At 39.7% G+C, this 17,014-nt stretch overlaps 1 protein-coding gene across 1 annotated transcript in view; it reads right to left on the reverse strand.

Moving 5' to 3' along the window:
* AKAIN1 (A-kinase anchor inhibitor 1) overlaps positions 1 to 12,837 on the reverse strand; it is a 53,577-nt gene extending 40,740 nt beyond the window's left edge. The window contains exon 1 of the mRNA XM_017543869.2: positions 12,665 to 12,837. Within this exon, the coding sequence (XP_017399358.1) occupies positions 12,665 to 12,680 (16 nt within the window). The 5' untranslated portion in view covers positions 12,681 to 12,837. The remainder of the gene's footprint in view (positions 1 to 12,664) is intronic.
* Positions 12,838 to 17,014: the final 4,177 nt, after the last annotated feature.

The raw sequence follows: 17,014 nt of genomic DNA on the forward strand, positions 1-17,014 counted from the left end.
TTTTTTTTTTTGAGCCGGAGTTTCGCTCTTGTTACCCAGGCTGGAGTGCAATGGCGCCATCTCGGCTCACCGCAACCTCCGCCTCCTGGGTTCAGGCAATTCTCCTGCCTCAGCCTCCTGAGTAGCTGGGATTACAGGCACGTGCCACCATGCCCAGCTAATTTTTTGTATTTTTAGTAGAGACGGGGTTTCACCATGTTGACCAGGATAGTCTCGATCTCTTGACCTCGTGATCCACCCGCCTCGGCCTCCCAAAGTGCTGGGATTACAGGCTTGAGCCACCGTGCCTGGCCCAGACCCTTTCCTTATGCCATATAAAAAATCAACTCAAAATGGATTAATGACTTAAATGTAAAACTATAAAAACCCTGGAAAATAACTTAGGAAATACCATTCAGGACATAGGCCCTGGGAAAGATTTCATGAACAAGAATCCAAAAGCAATTGCAACAAAACCATAAATTGACAAATACGACCTAGTTAAATTAAAGAGCTTCTGCACAGCAAAAGATTCTATCAATATAGTAAACCGACAATGGGAGAGAAATATTTATGAACTATGCATCCAACAAAGGTCTAATATCAAGAATCTATAAGGAACTTAAACAAATTCACAAGCAAAAAATAAACAACCTCGATAAAAAGTGGGCAAAGGACATTAACAGACACTTTCAGAAGAAGACATGCACGTGGCTAACAAACATATTTTTAAAAGGCTCAACATCACTAATTGTTAGAGAAATGCAAATCACAACCACAATGACATACCATTTCACAGCAATCAGAGTGACTATTCTTAAAAAGCCAAAAAATAGCAGATGCTGGTGATGTTTCAGAGAAAAGGGAATGCTCATCCACTCCTAGTGGGAGTGTAAATTCGTTCAGCCATCATGGAAAGTAGTTTGGTGATTTCTCAAGGAACTTAAAACAGAATTACTATTTGACCCAACAATCCTATTAATGGATATATGCCCAAAGAAATGTAAATCATTCTACCATAAAGACACATCCAGGTGTATGTTTATCACAGCACTATTCACAGTAGCAAAGACATGGAATCAACCTAAATGCCCATCAACAGTAGACTGGATAAACAAAATATGGTATGTAGGCACCATAGAATACTACACAGTCATAAAAAGAATGTGATCATGTCATTTGCAGCAACATGGATGCAGCTGGAACTGTAGGGGCTAGAGCTCCGTAGATGCATGGATGGAGCTGGAGGCCATTATCATAAGCAAACTAACACAAGAACAGAAAACCAAATATTGCATGTTCTCATTTATAAGCAGGAGTTAAACATTAAGTATACATTGACACAAAAAAGGGAACAACAGACACCAGGCCTACTTAAGGGTAGGGGGTGTGAGGAGAAACTATCAAAAACTGCCTATCAAGTACTATGATTATTCCCTGGATGGCAAAATAATCTGTACACCAAACCCCTGTGACATGCAGTTAATGTAACAAACCTGAACCTAAAATAAAACTAAAAAGCTCCAGATTTATTATCAGTCAAAGTAGCCTTCAGAGTGAGGTTACTAGAAATAAAGAGGGACACTCTCTAACAATAAAATGGTCAATTCACCAAGAAGACAGGAACAATCTCAAGTATACATGCATCTAAGGAGAGACCTTCAAAATATATAAAGCTAAAAGTGGTAAACCATAATGAGAAATGGAAAAATCCTCAATTTTTTTTCTGGAGGCTTTAGTACTCCTCTCCTAGTAATCAATAGGTCAAGTAGGCTGAATATCAGGAAGGATATAAAAGAAATGAACAACACCTTCAACTAGCTGTATCAAAATGACATTTATAGAGCATTCCACAATGCTCTATAAGAGCAAAATATACATTGTTTTAAAGTGCATGTAAAACATTCACCAATATAGATCACACTCTGGCCTATAAACATCCCTTACTAAATTTAAAACAATTGAAACAATTGCAAGTTTATCATCTGATCATAGTAGAATGAAAATAGAAATCAATAACAAAAATATATCTAGAGAATTCCCAAATAATTGGAGACTAAACAACACACTTCTAAATAATCCATGGAATAACAAGGAGGTTTCAAGGGAAATTAGAAAATATTTTGAAATGAATGAAAATGAAAATACATCAAAATTTTTAGAAAACTCTAAAGCAATGCTTAGCTGGAAATTGTTGCATTATATGCTTATTTTAGAAAACAGAATTATCTCTTATAAACAATATAAGTTTTCTCTTAAGTCAAGGGAAAAAAAGCAAAATAAAGTCAAAACAAGAAGAAAAACAGAAATAACAAAGAACAGGAATCAACAAAATTGAAAACAGGAAAGCCAATAAAGAAATCAATGAAACTAAAAGATGTATCTTTGAAAAGATTTTAAAACTAATAAACCTGTAGCCAAACAGACAAAACCAGATAAAAGATACAAATTACTAATATCCAGAATGAAAGAGAAATATCTTTGTCCATTGCTGCTACAACATAATACCTACAGATTTGGTAATTTACAAAAAACGTAATTTTATTTGGCTTATGGTTCTAAATGCTGGGAAGTCCAAGAGCATGACACTGGCATCTGGTGAGGGTCATCCCATGGTGGAAAGGTGGAAGGCATATGAGACAGAAGAGAAATGAAGCCAAACTTGTCAATTTGTCAGAAGCCCACTCCTGCAATAATGAAACCACTCCTATAATAATGACATTAATCCATTCATCAGGACAGAAATTTCACAACTTAGTTACCTCCAAAAGATCCCGCCTCTTAATATTGTTGTTACAATGACAATTAAATTTAAACATGAGTTTGGGAGGGACATCCAAACTATAGGATTCTACTCCTAGCCCCTCAAAACACATGTTCTTCTCACAATGCAACGTATATTCATTTCATCCCGATAATCCCAAAAGTTTTAACTTATTCCAGCATTAATTCAAAAGTTCAAAGTCCAGAGTCTCATCTAAATCAAAGATGGCTGAGATTCAAGGCGTGATTCATTCTGAGGCAAATTCCTCTTAGCTGTGAACCTGTGAAATCAAAATAAGTTATCTACTTCTAAAATACAATGGTAGGACATGCATAGGATAGGCATTTCCATTTCAAAAGGGAGAAATAGGCCAGAAAAAAGGGGTAGCTGACCCCCATGTAAGTCCAAAACCCAGCAGAAAACAACATTGAATCTTAAAGCTGAAGAATAATGTCCTTTGACTCAATGTCCTGAATCCTAGGTACCCTGGGACAGGAGTTGGGCTTCAAGACTTTGGACAACCTTTCCCTCATGGCTTTGTTGGGCTCAGTTCATGTTTCAGCTCTCTTAGGTTGAAGTATTTTGCCTGCATCTCTCCCAAGCTGGCATTGTATGCAGGTAACTCTACAGTTCTGTGGTCTCAAGTGTGGCCTCACTTCCACGGATCCACTTGGCATTGACTAGTGAGGAAGTCTGTGGCAGCTCCACCCATGAGGCAAGTGTCTTCCTGGGCACCAATGCTGATTATGACTTTCTTTGAAATCTAGGTGGAAAAAGCCATGCCTTCACAGCTTTGTATTCTTGCACTCACAGAATTGGCATCATGTAGATGCCACCAAGGCTTACAGCTCGTACTTTTGGAGCAGCAGGTAGAGCTACACATGAGCCCACTTGAGCCATGGCTGGAGCAGCCAAGGAGAGCTATGCTGAAATGTAGGGACTAGAGACCCAAGACAACTCTGGGAAGCAAGACTGTAGAGGGCACCCCATGCCTATCCCCCAAAACCATTCTGTCCTCTTAGAGCTCTGAACCTGGGTTAAGAGGGGCAACCTCGAAGATCTTTGAAATGCCTGTGTAATCTTTCTCCTGTTGCCTTTATGGATAGCACCTGGCTTCCTCTATCCATTGTAATCTCCTTAGGAAATGATGACTTGGCCACAGCATTCTGACCTCTGTATTCTCTAATAAACACACTTTTTCACTCTTTATATGGCCAGGCTCTTAATTTTTTCCATTTATTCTGCTCTGCTTCCCTTTTAATTATAAATTCTGTCTTTAAGTCATTCCTTTCATCTTATGTCTCACTGAATGCTGTTAAAAGTAACCATGCCAGATATCCTAATTCATCACTCTTAAATTCTGCATTCTGTAAAGCCCTCAGGCATGGCCACAATTCAGTCAAGGTCCTTGCTACTTTATGGCAAGGATGATTTTTACTCCAATTTTCAGCACCTTGTTCTTCATTTTCTTCTGAGGCCTTATCCTTTATCACCCATATTTCTACCAACATTTTGGTCACAGCCACTTAAATAGTCTCTGAGAAATTTCAGACTTTTCCTACAGCCCTCTTTTAGTGTTCTATTCACTTTTAATGCTCTGTTTACAGCAATACAGACTTTTCTGGTCTGCTCCTCCAGATTCTTCCAGCTCCTACTCATTACTCAGTTCCAAGGCTGCTTCCATATTTTCAGGTATTTGTTATAGCAACAGGCCAACTTCCGAGTATCAATTTTCTGTCTTAGTTCATCTTGTGTTGCTGTAACAACATACAACAGACTTAGTGATTTATACAGAAAAGAAATTTATTTGGCTCACAATTCTGGATGCCTGGAAGTCCAAGAGCACGGTGCTCACATTTGGCAAGGGTCACCCCGTGGTGGAAGACAAAAGCAAGCATGTGAGACAGAGAGACTAACGGGGCTGAAAGTATCCTTTTATCAACAGCTCACTTCTGCAATAACTAATTACTCACTCTTGCAACAGTAATCCACTCATGAGGGGAGAATCTTCATGACCTAATCATCTCTTAAAGGTCCGCTTCTTAATATTGCTATGTGGCAATTAAATTTCAACATGAGTTTTGGAGGAGACCTGCAAATGCTAGAGGGGGCTATTAATACAGAACTCATATACATTAAATACAAAATAAGAAATTACTAAAACAACTGTATTCATGAAAATTCAAAAAATAAGTGAAATAGGCCAATTTATTAAAAAGCTACTGAAATTCACTCAAGATAAAGAAAATAGTCCTTTATCTATTAAAGAAAGTGAATTTGTGGTTAATAATGTCCCAATGAACAAAACTCTATAACCAGATGTTTTACTGGAGAAGGAAACATTTAAAGAAGAAATTATACAATCTATCTTATACAAGCAGAAAAAAATTGAAATATTCCAATCTGTTTGTGCTACTATAACAAAAATACCTTAGGCTGGGTAGCTTAAACTTTAGACATTTATTTTACACAGTTCTAGAGGCTGGGAAGTCCAAGATCAAGGTGCCAGCCAATTCAGTTTCTGGTGTGTGGCTCTCTTTCTAACTTGCATATGAATGCCTTCTTCCTGTATTCCCACATGGCTGAGAAAGAGATAATATCTCTTATGTCTCTTCCTATAAAGGTACTAGTCCCATTTGTAAGAGCTCCACCCCCATGACCTCATCTAACTCTAATTATCTTCCAAAGGCCCTACTGCAAATACCATCCCACTGGAGGTTAGGGTTTCAATATGTAAATTGGTAATGAGGGAATATTTGAAAATATTCAATATCTATTGATGATAAAATCTCTCAACAAACTATGAGTGAAAAGAAACTTCTCTAACCTGATAAAAAGTATCTACAACTAAACTATAGCTAATATCATACTTAAAGGTAAAAGACTGAATGCTTTCCCCTAAGATTGTAAACAAGGCAAGAATGTCTTCTTACTACTCCTATTTAATATTGAAGTAGGAGCGCTAGTCTGCACAAAAAGGCATAAAATTAGTAAAGAAGAAATAAAACATTTTTCAAACAAAGTACCTGCCTACATTAAAAAAAATCCTAAGGAATCTGCAACTTAGCTCTTACAACTAATAAGACAGTGAATCAAGAACGTAGAAAACAGGGTCAACATGTGAAACTGAACCATACCTTTATACTAGCAATGAATGTTCAGAAGTCAAATTGCTTTCAAATTACATGTACAATAGCTCCTCTCAAAAGATACACTTAAGTATAATATAGCAAAGTATGTAAGATCAATATGCTGAAAATTACAAAATTCTCATGAAATAAAGAATAGCTAAATAAATTAAGAGACATATCTGTTTATGAATTGGGGCTCAACATAGTTAAGAAATTCATTCTCCACATAGAGAATGAATCCATAGATTTCAGGAAATTCCATAAAAATTTAGGGAGAATTTTATGTAGATATAGGCAAGCTAACTCTGAAATTTAGATAGAAAGGTAAAGGAACTACAGTAGCCAAAACAATGTTGAAAAAAAAAATAAAGTGGAGGATTTACTCTATTCGGTTTTAAGACTTCCTGCAGGTTGAGTATCCCTTATCCAAACTGCTCAGGACAAGAAGTGTTTTGGATTTGGGATATTCTTCAGATTTTGGAATATTTGCGTATACATAATGAGATATCTTGTGAATGGGTCAAGTCTAAATACAAAATTCATTCATATTTCACATATATCTTATGCACATGGCTGATACACATATATTTCATATACATCTTATACACATAGAAGGTAACTTTATGCAATATTTTAGATAATTTTGTGCATGAAACAAAGCTTGTAAGTATGTGTGGAATTTTCTATTTGTGGCATCATGTCAGTGCTCAAAATGCTTCAGATTTTGGAGTATTTTGGATTTCAGAGTTTTGGATTAGGGAGGCTCCACCTGTGTAAAACTACATTGATAAGGACAGTGTGGTTTTAATGAAAGGACACACATATAGATGAATGAAACAGACTAAAAGTTTTAAAAATCGATGCACATAAATATAGTCAGTTAGGGTTTGTTGTTTGTTTTTAGAAACAGGGTCTTGTTCTGTCTCCCAGTCTGGAGTGCAGTGGCTCAGTCATAGCTCAAAAAGGATTTTCTCACCCCATTCTCCCTAATAGCTGGAACTACAGGCATTTGCAACCACACACAGCTAATTTTTCTTCTCTCTTTCTTTCTCCCTTTCTTCCTTCCTTCCTTCCTTCCTTCATTTCTTTCTTTCTTCCTTTCTTTTCTTTCTTTCTCTTTCTTTCTTTCTTTCTTTCTTTATTTCTTCTTTTTCTTTCTTTCTTCTTTCTTTCTTTTCTGGTAGAGACAGGATCTCACTATGTTGTAAATTTTCTAGGCTGTTCTCAACCCCTGGCCTCAAGCAATTCCCTTGCCTTGGCCTCCCAAAGTGCTGGGGTTACAGGCTTGAGCTACCACACCAGACCCAGTTATTTTTTTAACAAGATGTAAAGTTAATTCAATGAAGAAATATTGTCTTTCTAGCAAATGGTATTAGAACAATTAGACATTCATATACAAAAAAGTGAATCTTGATATACTTCACACTTACACAAAACAAATCAAAATGAGAAAACATCATGATTTTGGGTTAGGTAAAGTTTTTAGATATCACATCACAAGTACAATCTATTTTTTAAAACTAATTAGATTGCAGTAAAATTAAAACTTTTTGCTCTAAAAAAGACAGTGTTAGGAGAATAAAAAGCCAAGCCACAAATGGAGAAAATATTTGTAAATCACATACCTGACAACAGAATATTTTCATAGTATATAAAGGACTTTCTCAAAACTCAACATTACAAAAACAAACATTCCTTCAAAAAGTGGGTGAAATATTTGAACAGATACTATATTGAAGAAAATATACACATGGCAAATAAGCTACTGATAAAAAGATATATAACCTCTAGTCATTAGGGAAATACAAATTAAAACCACAATAAAGACCACTGTGTGCCTATTAGAATGGCAAAGATGAAGAACAGGTAAAATTCTTATGCATTGCTGGTGGTGATGCAAAATGGTACATTCCTTCTGGAGAACAGTTAAGCATGTACTTACTAAAGGACCCAGCAGTCCCAAGCCTAGGTATTTATATAAGTGAAAATCTATGTTTACACATATGTACAGCAATATTTAATACTGTTTCACTCATAATCACCAAAAATTGAATGCAACCTAAATTCCTTTTGATGAAGGAAGGGATGAACAGCTTTGGGTACATCCATACAATGGAATACTACTTAACAGTCAAAAGCAATGAGCTTTCCATATACACAATACACTATGCAGAGTGAAACAAGCCAAGATCCAAAAGCTACGTATTTTATGCTAACCCCTTAAGGTGATAGTAAGTGGGGTCTTTTGGAGGTGATTTCATCACAGAAGTGGAACATTCATGAAAAGGATTGTGCCCTTATAAAAGAGGCCTGAGAAAGACCCCTGGCCCTTCTGCCACATTAGGGTAGAGTGAGAAGGTGCTGTCTATGAGAAAATGGGCCCACTCCACACATTGAATATGTCAGCATCTTGGACTTGACTTCCAGCCACCAGAACTGTGAGAAATAAATTTCTGTCATTTATAAGCCACTCCATCTATGGGATTTGGTTGAAACAGCCCCAGTGGTCCAAAAATTGGCATTATTTCATTTGTGCAACAGTCTGGAAAGGCAAATCTATGGGGTTAGAAAAGAGAGCAGTGGTCACCAGAGGTTGGCAGGATGAGGGGGAAGGGGAAACGATCTGACTACAAAGGGGTAGTACAAGAGAAAAACTAGATTCAATGAAACTGTTTTGTGGTCACTACATGAATATATACATACGTTGAAACTCATATAACTCTATGCCAAAAAAAGCCAATTTTACTGTATATAAATTTTTTAAATTATACACAAATTGAAGTTAAAAAAGAAAGACTAGGCTAACAGAAAAGAATTTATTGTGTTGGCAGATTGTAAACCTCACAGTTAAGACAGATATATAATTTATTTATCAATGTCTCAGGAATTTATTAAGCAGTTTATACAAATGAAGACAAGATATAAATACCTTGCAATGAATATTTTCTTATATATCTTTGGAAGCTCCTTCTAGAAATACTGGTACTAAATGTTCTTCCAATGAAACTTAGATGTCAAGAGACTAGCTGTCTTTTTGCTTACAATTACACCATTTTTATTCCTCCAAGAAATCCTTGTTATCATACTTTGACTAATTTTCATGCAAGAAAAGAAATATTTTTATGTTGGTAATTCACCTGACTTGAAGGCAAATCAAGTATATATTAGGCTTATCCACAAGAAAGGTACACTAATCCCTGAATTATATACTAATCATGAAAGCAAGTGGGGAATGGCCCAGGGATAAGGTAACTTCTGCCCTCACTTTCCACCTCATGCTATTTTTTTATTAGCTCTTTCTCAAGGGAGAAAGAATTTAGGAAAAGGAATCTGATTGTTCAGAGTCTAGAATTCTTTGAGTGGAACCATGGCACTGAAAAAACATTTGGACTTGTGAACATATCCTCTTTCTCTTCCTGGAATTAGGCCAAGAAATATCCTGACAGTCCCTTGTGTATTTGTTCACCCTTACTACCAATGGCCACTGGTCTTTCTTCTTGTTCCACTTTGACTTTGTCTATAAATTAGTAGTAATTCATTGATTTTTCCTCACAATACCAAGAGCACTGTATGAGAAGTACAGAACTCCTCCCAGAACTGTTTTTCCTCCTGAACGGAAGATATTGCCATATCCACAGCCTAAATAACCTGGATCAGTTTCATACCATGGGGACAAATATATTTCTCCTTATTGGTTGTAGGCTTCTTAGCTTTCTCATATTGCTCTTGAAATTTTCTATCTTCAGTTTATTGGGATGGGAGGAGGAGGAATAAAGCAATTTAGGAAAAGGAAGCAAGGGGTCTCATTTTGATCTTTAGCCAAAGTCATGTAGCCTAGCTTAGTTTATCTTCTATTTAGGTACATATGGTACTTAAAGAGAAATTAATATATATGTATACTTTATATCTCATTTAACCATTAATAATTTTGTATAGCTCCTTTAAAAGGAAGCATAAATAAGTGATGGGCTTCAAGTAATTAAGTCCTTAAAAATTAGTAGTCATGCCCCTTACCTTTAAGGGGTTTGAAAACTGGCAGGCACAAAATTAAAACTCTCCTAAATTATAGTTGACTTAATAATTTCAAAAAGAGGAAAAGATAGGCGTGAACTGCTGTCTGCCCTACGCAAACTGAAAACAACCCAAATACCCTGTCCAATTTAAGCTGTTTTCTTTACAATCTATAGACTAACTGAAACAAGAAAATGTAAGGATACGTTATGCCATATGATAAGACTGAATCCTAATTAGGGTTAATAAAGTCTCACTCTAATTCTCCCTCATTTCATTGTACTTCTGAACTAGAGCTTGTTCTACAAATATCTGTCACTTTTCATGTTTGCCTTTAAGATAAAGAGCCAGGAGAATCATTCAAAGGCAGTCCGGTCATCTGAGGGAAGTTCAGAACAATACCTCAGGGTTCTTGCTCTCTTGCACTAAAATCCAAAAAAGCTACAACATATTTTAAAGGCCACAGTACCCACTGACCCAATTTTATGAATAGCTCCTTGTTAATTTATTGTTATATTCATCTTGGCTTACCTAACACTCTTTTAATAATTTTGGAGTGATCTTAGCACATGACCCTGTTTCTTCCCTTTCTGAGTGTTAGGTTAGCTTGGAGGAAAGGGATAGGAGTGTATTACCTTTAACTATTATAAAACATCTGGATTCCCAGATTATTATAGAGATTTAGAAAAGCAATAGGCAAGAAATGAGGTTGCAGTCTGAAAATCTGGCAGAGTTCAAAAGCAATTCATTTTTCTGCTTTTCTTAAAGAATAATACATGTAACTATATGAATTAGAAAACAAATGATCCATAGATGAGAAGGTAAGTTGACATAACATTTTTAGCACCCTGTTTTTGTCCCCAAATGCTTATGATTTTTCAAGAGAACCGCAAAATTGAAGAAGTGATGCAAAAGAAAAATGTTTCCCCAGAGGTTTTTGTATCTATCCTATTCAGGTCAATTTATGCCATCTCTGACAGTTATGAATAACTTTCACTTTCCATACAGAGCAAAACACTAATACAAAACTTGAAAGCAAAATGGAAAAGTAAAGTCCTATCCAAATTGTGAGCTCTTTAAACCAAGCCAGTCCACTCCAGACATTCACCATTGTTCATCACACTAGCCATCACTCACAATCTTGCTCTTAGAAAATGCCTAGTTAACCATAACTCTTGGACAACACCATGTTTCTCCCCTCCTTGGAAAGGAAAGGATATGCTGAGTCTCTAGCTACATCTGACTTTGGACCACAAAGCATGTACCCCTGAAACCGGCAAGACATTTTGTCAGGAAGAAAGGTTCTGGGAGAAAAAGACAGAATATGAGTTCAGAAAACTCCATTTGAGACTGACAAGATTATCTGGAACCAGCCTCCCTGGGGATGGTAAAGTAGGATGATATTCCTTAACTCCTAGGGTAATTAGAAGATCAAATGAGATAGCAGCATGAAACTGCTTTGTAAAGTGTTAAGTGCTGTATAAATGCAGCAAAGAGCTATTTTCCAACTTCCTTGTTCCAGTGTTGATCGAATGTCCTTCACTACATGGAACAATTTCCTCCCTTGAGTTATTTGGGATGGGTATGGGAAGAGCTCCTGGGCATTCCTTTAAGGCGGTCCCCTAAGAACCACTGCCTGCGGTAAAGCCAGAGCCCACAGAAACTCATCCCTACCTCCCCAGGTGGCATCCTGAGAGGGAGGGGGAGGGGACTGACTTCCTCTTCTCAAGTTTTGCTAATTGAATTTTTTGAAGCCCAGACTCCATTCTTCCCTTTAAAAAAACGCATTATGTCTTTTTTCCTCAGCTATTTAAGGTCCATGACCGCAGCAAATGCATGCCAATCTTTCAAGTTAAAGACCCCCGTAACAAAGCTAGAGAGTTCTAGGCCTCTCCAGCCTTCCCCACTCCCTGTTTTCCACGGCAGTCTTTAACGAAAACAGACCCTAAAATACTTTAGATCTACTCCTAGGAGCAGCGTCGGAGGTTCACAATGACCACGCTTTTCCCTCCTTCCTCGCCTAGTCTGGCCTCCCTGATACGCATCCCTTGCTCCGGTAGGGCGGACTCAAATGCCCACGCATGCACACGCCGGTAAGCCGGTCAACCGCAGACAAATCTGACTCTTCTCCAACTTGTACCCACGGAGAGCAGCAAAGGGACCAAGGTCCTTCACTGCCTGCTCCAAAAAGACACTGCAACCTCCAGCGCGCCGCAGTAGCTGCCTCTGTGCTGCAGCCTCTGGCCAGAGTGTCAGAGCTAATTCCTTAAGGAGTGTCGCTCCTCTGCCCTTCGTCCTACTCCCCTTGGCTTTGCCCACTTCGCCTCCTTCTCCTCGGAAGGCCAGGAGGACCCGGGTCACTTTGCCAATTCTGCGGAGGGGGAAGTAGCAGTGAAGGAGATTCCCACGCAAGTAGCCCGAAGCCCACTACACTCTGCCCCACCGCTCCTCTCTCTCGCCCCTGTAGGTGCCCGTGCTGCTGGCCAAAGTCCCAGTTCTCAAGGCGCCTGAGCTCGGAGGGGCTGTGGAGGAGCTAGGCGGGAAGAGGAGCAGCGGGACGAGTACGAGGAAGGGCTGGAGGGTGTTAGAGGACAGCTGGGGCGGGACCGGGGAGAGGGGCGAAGGCGACGCGCCAAGGCACTCCCCCGCCCCCGAACACAGACAGGAACTCCGAAACACGCAGATGGGCCGTAAGGTAAAGGCCTTTTCTCCCTCTCCTCTCGGTCCCCTACCCTGCTCCCCTCCTGGACACCCGGTGAAAAAGCAAGGTGCGGTGTACCTGGAGCGAACACCATGATTTCCTGCAGCAGCTACGCCCCTAGATTAAAAGAGAAAGACTGGCAGACGGAGGATGGGGAAAAGGCCCGACTTGGCGGTGTCCTGGGCAGGAGGGCGCGCAGGGCTGGCGGCGGGCGGCGGGCGGCGGGCGGCGGGCGGCGGACGGGACGGTCAGCACCCAGGACAGCTCCCGCCGCGAGATGCTGGGGCCGCAGCTCCCGCCGCTGCGGCGCGCTCGGCCTCTACAATGCACCTCTGCGCCCGCGGCCAACGTGGCGATGGGAGGAGAGCTACTCCCCACTTAGTCCATCCCTCATTCCTGTGCCAGCTCGTCGGCGTACACCGCTGCTTAGGGAGCAAAGCACTTCCACCGCTTTCACGCGACGAGGAAGGACGGAAGAGGAAGACAGAGAAAGGCAAACTTCCCGGCAGGGGACAGCTAATTGCTTTTAATTACCTGCTGTCGCTCGCTCCCGTGGATATTGGACTGACATTTAAAATAGGTTTGTAAAAAAAAAAAAAAAAAAAAAAAAAAAATCTTTAAAGGGGGTGCCTTAAAAAACTCTAAAAAAAAAAAAAAAAAAAAAAACAAAAAAAACAAAAAAAAAAAAAAAAAAAAAAAAAAAAAAAAAGCCCCCCCAAAAAAAAAAAAAAAAAAAAAACTCTTAAGAGCTTTCTTTACTCTCGAGGATAACTGTGAGTTCTCCGAGTTGGGCTGGCTTGAACAGAGGAGCGGGGCTGTCAAGTTAATAGGTCCTAGAGGTCCGTGAGTCCTCTCTCGCGAGTCCCAGTCCTCTGATAACGTCAGGAAGAGAGCAGTAGGGAAGGACAGAGTGACTATGGAGAACTCGAGGAATGTGCCACTGAGGAGGACGCCACTATCAGGCCCCACTCCCAGGTGGCAAACCCGGCTCTGAAAGGTCCTAAGCTTGAAGGTTCTCAAGGTCATCACTTTAGAAAAAGCTGGCCAAGGCAGAGGAAAGAGAACTCATACACCTTTTACAAGGATGAGCCAACAGAGGCCCCTGCAAGTGTGAGAACAGCCCTGACATCAATCAAGGAATATCAATTCTTCCCCTATCCTTACCCAGCTGAAAACTGTCTGCATCCCCTTCCCCCACCAGGCACTCAGTTCTACCTTAAAGGTACTGGGACTGCCTCATGCTCACTTCATGCTCCTAATCCATTGCTCATTTTAGTTATCTATTACCTAAGTAATATTTGTGCAGTGTGTACAGTCCACACTAGATGTCACCCAGCCTGAAACAGGTCCATGTGGGCTACAAACCCAAAGCTAAACCCACCCAGAATCCTCCAGCCTCTCCCCAATTTTTCCAGCTAAATACGGTTTTCCAAGAACAAAGATAATCAAGGTCATCTCCAGTGTTTTATGGGGTTTCTTCACTTGCAACTATCCCTGGAAAATATAACTATTCTGAAAATTAAGTATTTCTTAATAATTGGTTGATGGCCATAAGCCCTACAGTCTTGGCAAATATAAAGCATCAAAATAGCCTTATTGGCACTGGTTTTGTTCAAAGCCATCTGATAAAATGAAAATGCAAATAGTTTTACAGCTTTTGAACTACAGTTTGCATGGAGGCATATGGACAGCCTCAACATAATACAATCAGTACTGCTCTTAGCACCTGGTTCAACACAGGCTTGAACATACGGGGCCTGCCCCAGCAGCAGCAAGATGCAAGTCAGCTGATGGGCAGGATGAAGTGTGTGCATGACAGGATGGAGTTCTCCCATTTTGCCAGGTTTCTCCAATGGTGCTTCACTCTGTCTTTTTTGCTTCGTCCCATGGAAAGAGTAAAACAGCATTTAAAATAATTTTTGAATGAAAGACATTTTTCTTTTAACACACTCAAAAGAGCTCTCTTTTACAGCCCTTATGTTTAAGTGGGATTTCATCTCCCAATACATAAACAGTTACCCATGATTAAGTTCAACAAAAAGCAATATAGTATAGGAACAACAACAACAAAATACTTGAGAGTCGTCAGACTGAGACCCAGATACAACATCTTCACCATTTATAAGATGCATGACCTTAAATAAGTTACTTAACCTGTCCTGTCTCGTCTGCAATATAAGGATTAAGGTATCTTGAAGGTTTGTTATAAGGATTAGCTGTGAAATGGATTAATGGGTTAATTAAGAGAGAGGACAGCCTCAATTACTCATTCCAGGAAATCACTGGCACCCTGGGAGTAGAGTACGCCCTATGCGAAGGTAAACCAAATGTGTTAGATCAGTGTTTCTCAAACATTAACGTGCATTAGAATCCCATGGGGATCTCGTTAAAATAAAGGTTATGATTCAGCAGTGATATGGTTTGGCTGTGTCCCCACGAAATCTCAACCTGAATTCTCCCAGAATTCCCACGTGTTGTGGGAGGGACCCGGGGAGGTAATTGAATCATGAGGGGCTGGTCTTTCCCGTGCTAGTCTCGGGATAGTAAATAAGTCTCAAGAGGTCTGATGCGTTTATCAGGGATTGCGGTTTTTGCTTCTCTCTCATTTCGCTTGCCCCTGCTGCCACGTGAGGAGAGTCTTTTGCCTCCTGCCTTGATTCTGAGGCCTCTCAGCCATATAGAACTGTAAGTCCAATTAAATCTTATTTTGTTTCCAGTTTTGGGTATGTCTTTGTCAGCAGCGTGAAAACGAATACAAGCAGTTAGGTACTGAGATTCTGAATTTCCAACAAGCTCTGTCTATGCGGCTGGTCTACAGAGTAAACTTGGATAGCAAGCTATTAGAGGCATCAGCATTTTAAAAAGAAGGAAATTACTTGTATCTTTCCCAACCTCAGAGCTAATCTTTTTGAGTTTCATTTTGTTTTGGGGTTTTTTTTTCGTTTTTTTTTTTTTTTTTTTTTTTTTTTTTACGGAGCCTTACTCTGTCGCCAGGCTGGACTGCAGTTGCGCAATCTTGGCCCACTGCAACCTCCGCCTCCCAGGTTCAAGTGATTCTCCTGCTTCAGCCTCCTGAGTAGTTGGAACTACAGGGGCGCGCCACCACGCCCAACTAATTTTTTGTATTTTAATAGAGACGGAATATCACCGTGTTAGCTAGGATGATCTCGATTTCCTGACCTCGTGATCTGCCCGCCTCAGCCTCCCAAAGTTCTGGGATTACAGGCGTGAACCACCGTGTCTGGCCTATCTTTTTGAGTTATAAACAATGAAAGAACCCAGATGGATTCCCATAGAAACCCTAGATAAACAGTAGCCAAGATGGTAGTAGAAAGAAAGAATGCCTGAAAATAGTCCTGGGGCTCCTTGGGCTATTTGATTAGTCTCCAGCAGCAATAGGAGGTAGTAAGAATCCAGCTCAACAGGTCAAAAACAGAAAAAAAGATAAAAATTGTAAAAACTCTTCTCAGCCCCATCCTCAGCTCTTTTCTGCCCTTCCTCCTCCCATCATCTCTTCACTTTTTTCTGCCCAACACCGCTAGCCAGAGGACAATATATTTCCAATCCAGTTTTTGTGTGCATATATTTTAGTCAGAACTTTGTTTTATTTCCAATAAAACCAAGGTTTTACAGGTTTTTTTTCTGTTTTACAGTTTCATTTATTTCACCAGTAAATTTTAGTCAACAGTTTTTCTGTTTTACAGTTTCATTTATTTCACCAGTAAATTTTACAGTCAACAGTACTATCTCCAATGTTTACTACTACTTGGTTTATTATTCTGTTAGTTTTATTGAACCCCAATAACGCCACTGGATTTTTTTTTACAGGGTCTCACTCTGTTGCCCAGGCTGGAGTGCAGTGGTGCCATCTTGGCTCAATGCAACCTCCACCTCCTGGGCTCAAGAGATCCTCCCACCTCAGACTCCAAAGTAGCTGAGTCTACAGGTGCACACCCCCATGCCCAGCTAATTTTTGCATTATTTAGAGACGAGGTTTCACCAGGTTGCCCAGGATGGTCTTGAACAAGCAATCCATCCGCCTCAGTCTCCCAAAGTGCTGAAGTTACAGGCATGAGTCACTGCCCCCACCTTAGAATTTTTTATGTCTTTGCATCTTAATATAAATGATCAATTTAACAATAGAATGCCTGATAGCAAAATGAAAGTCTCCTTTTTACTCTACTAGGATAAGAACCAGATTCTTTTTGATAGACCATTTATCCAGTCTTACCCCACAATGAGGTTCTCAATAATATTTTGCTTTCTGTTTAAACACCTCCACTCAGAATGCTCACTCTCTACTCAAACAGTCCATTGCATTTGAAGACAGCCATTTATCAGAGAGTCAGCTACCACCACCATCTACCCCATTCAAACTTTTAGCACTGTCATACCTAGTCACTTTTGGGAATAGTGATAGGAAGCAAG

This window comes from Cebus imitator, unplaced genomic scaffold (assembly GCF_001604975.1).
Source record: "Cebus imitator isolate Cc_AM_T3 unplaced genomic scaffold, Cebus_imitator-1.0 Scaffold162, whole genome shotgun sequence".
Classification (NCBI taxonomy): domain Eukaryota; kingdom Metazoa; phylum Chordata; class Mammalia; order Primates; family Cebidae; genus Cebus; species Cebus imitator.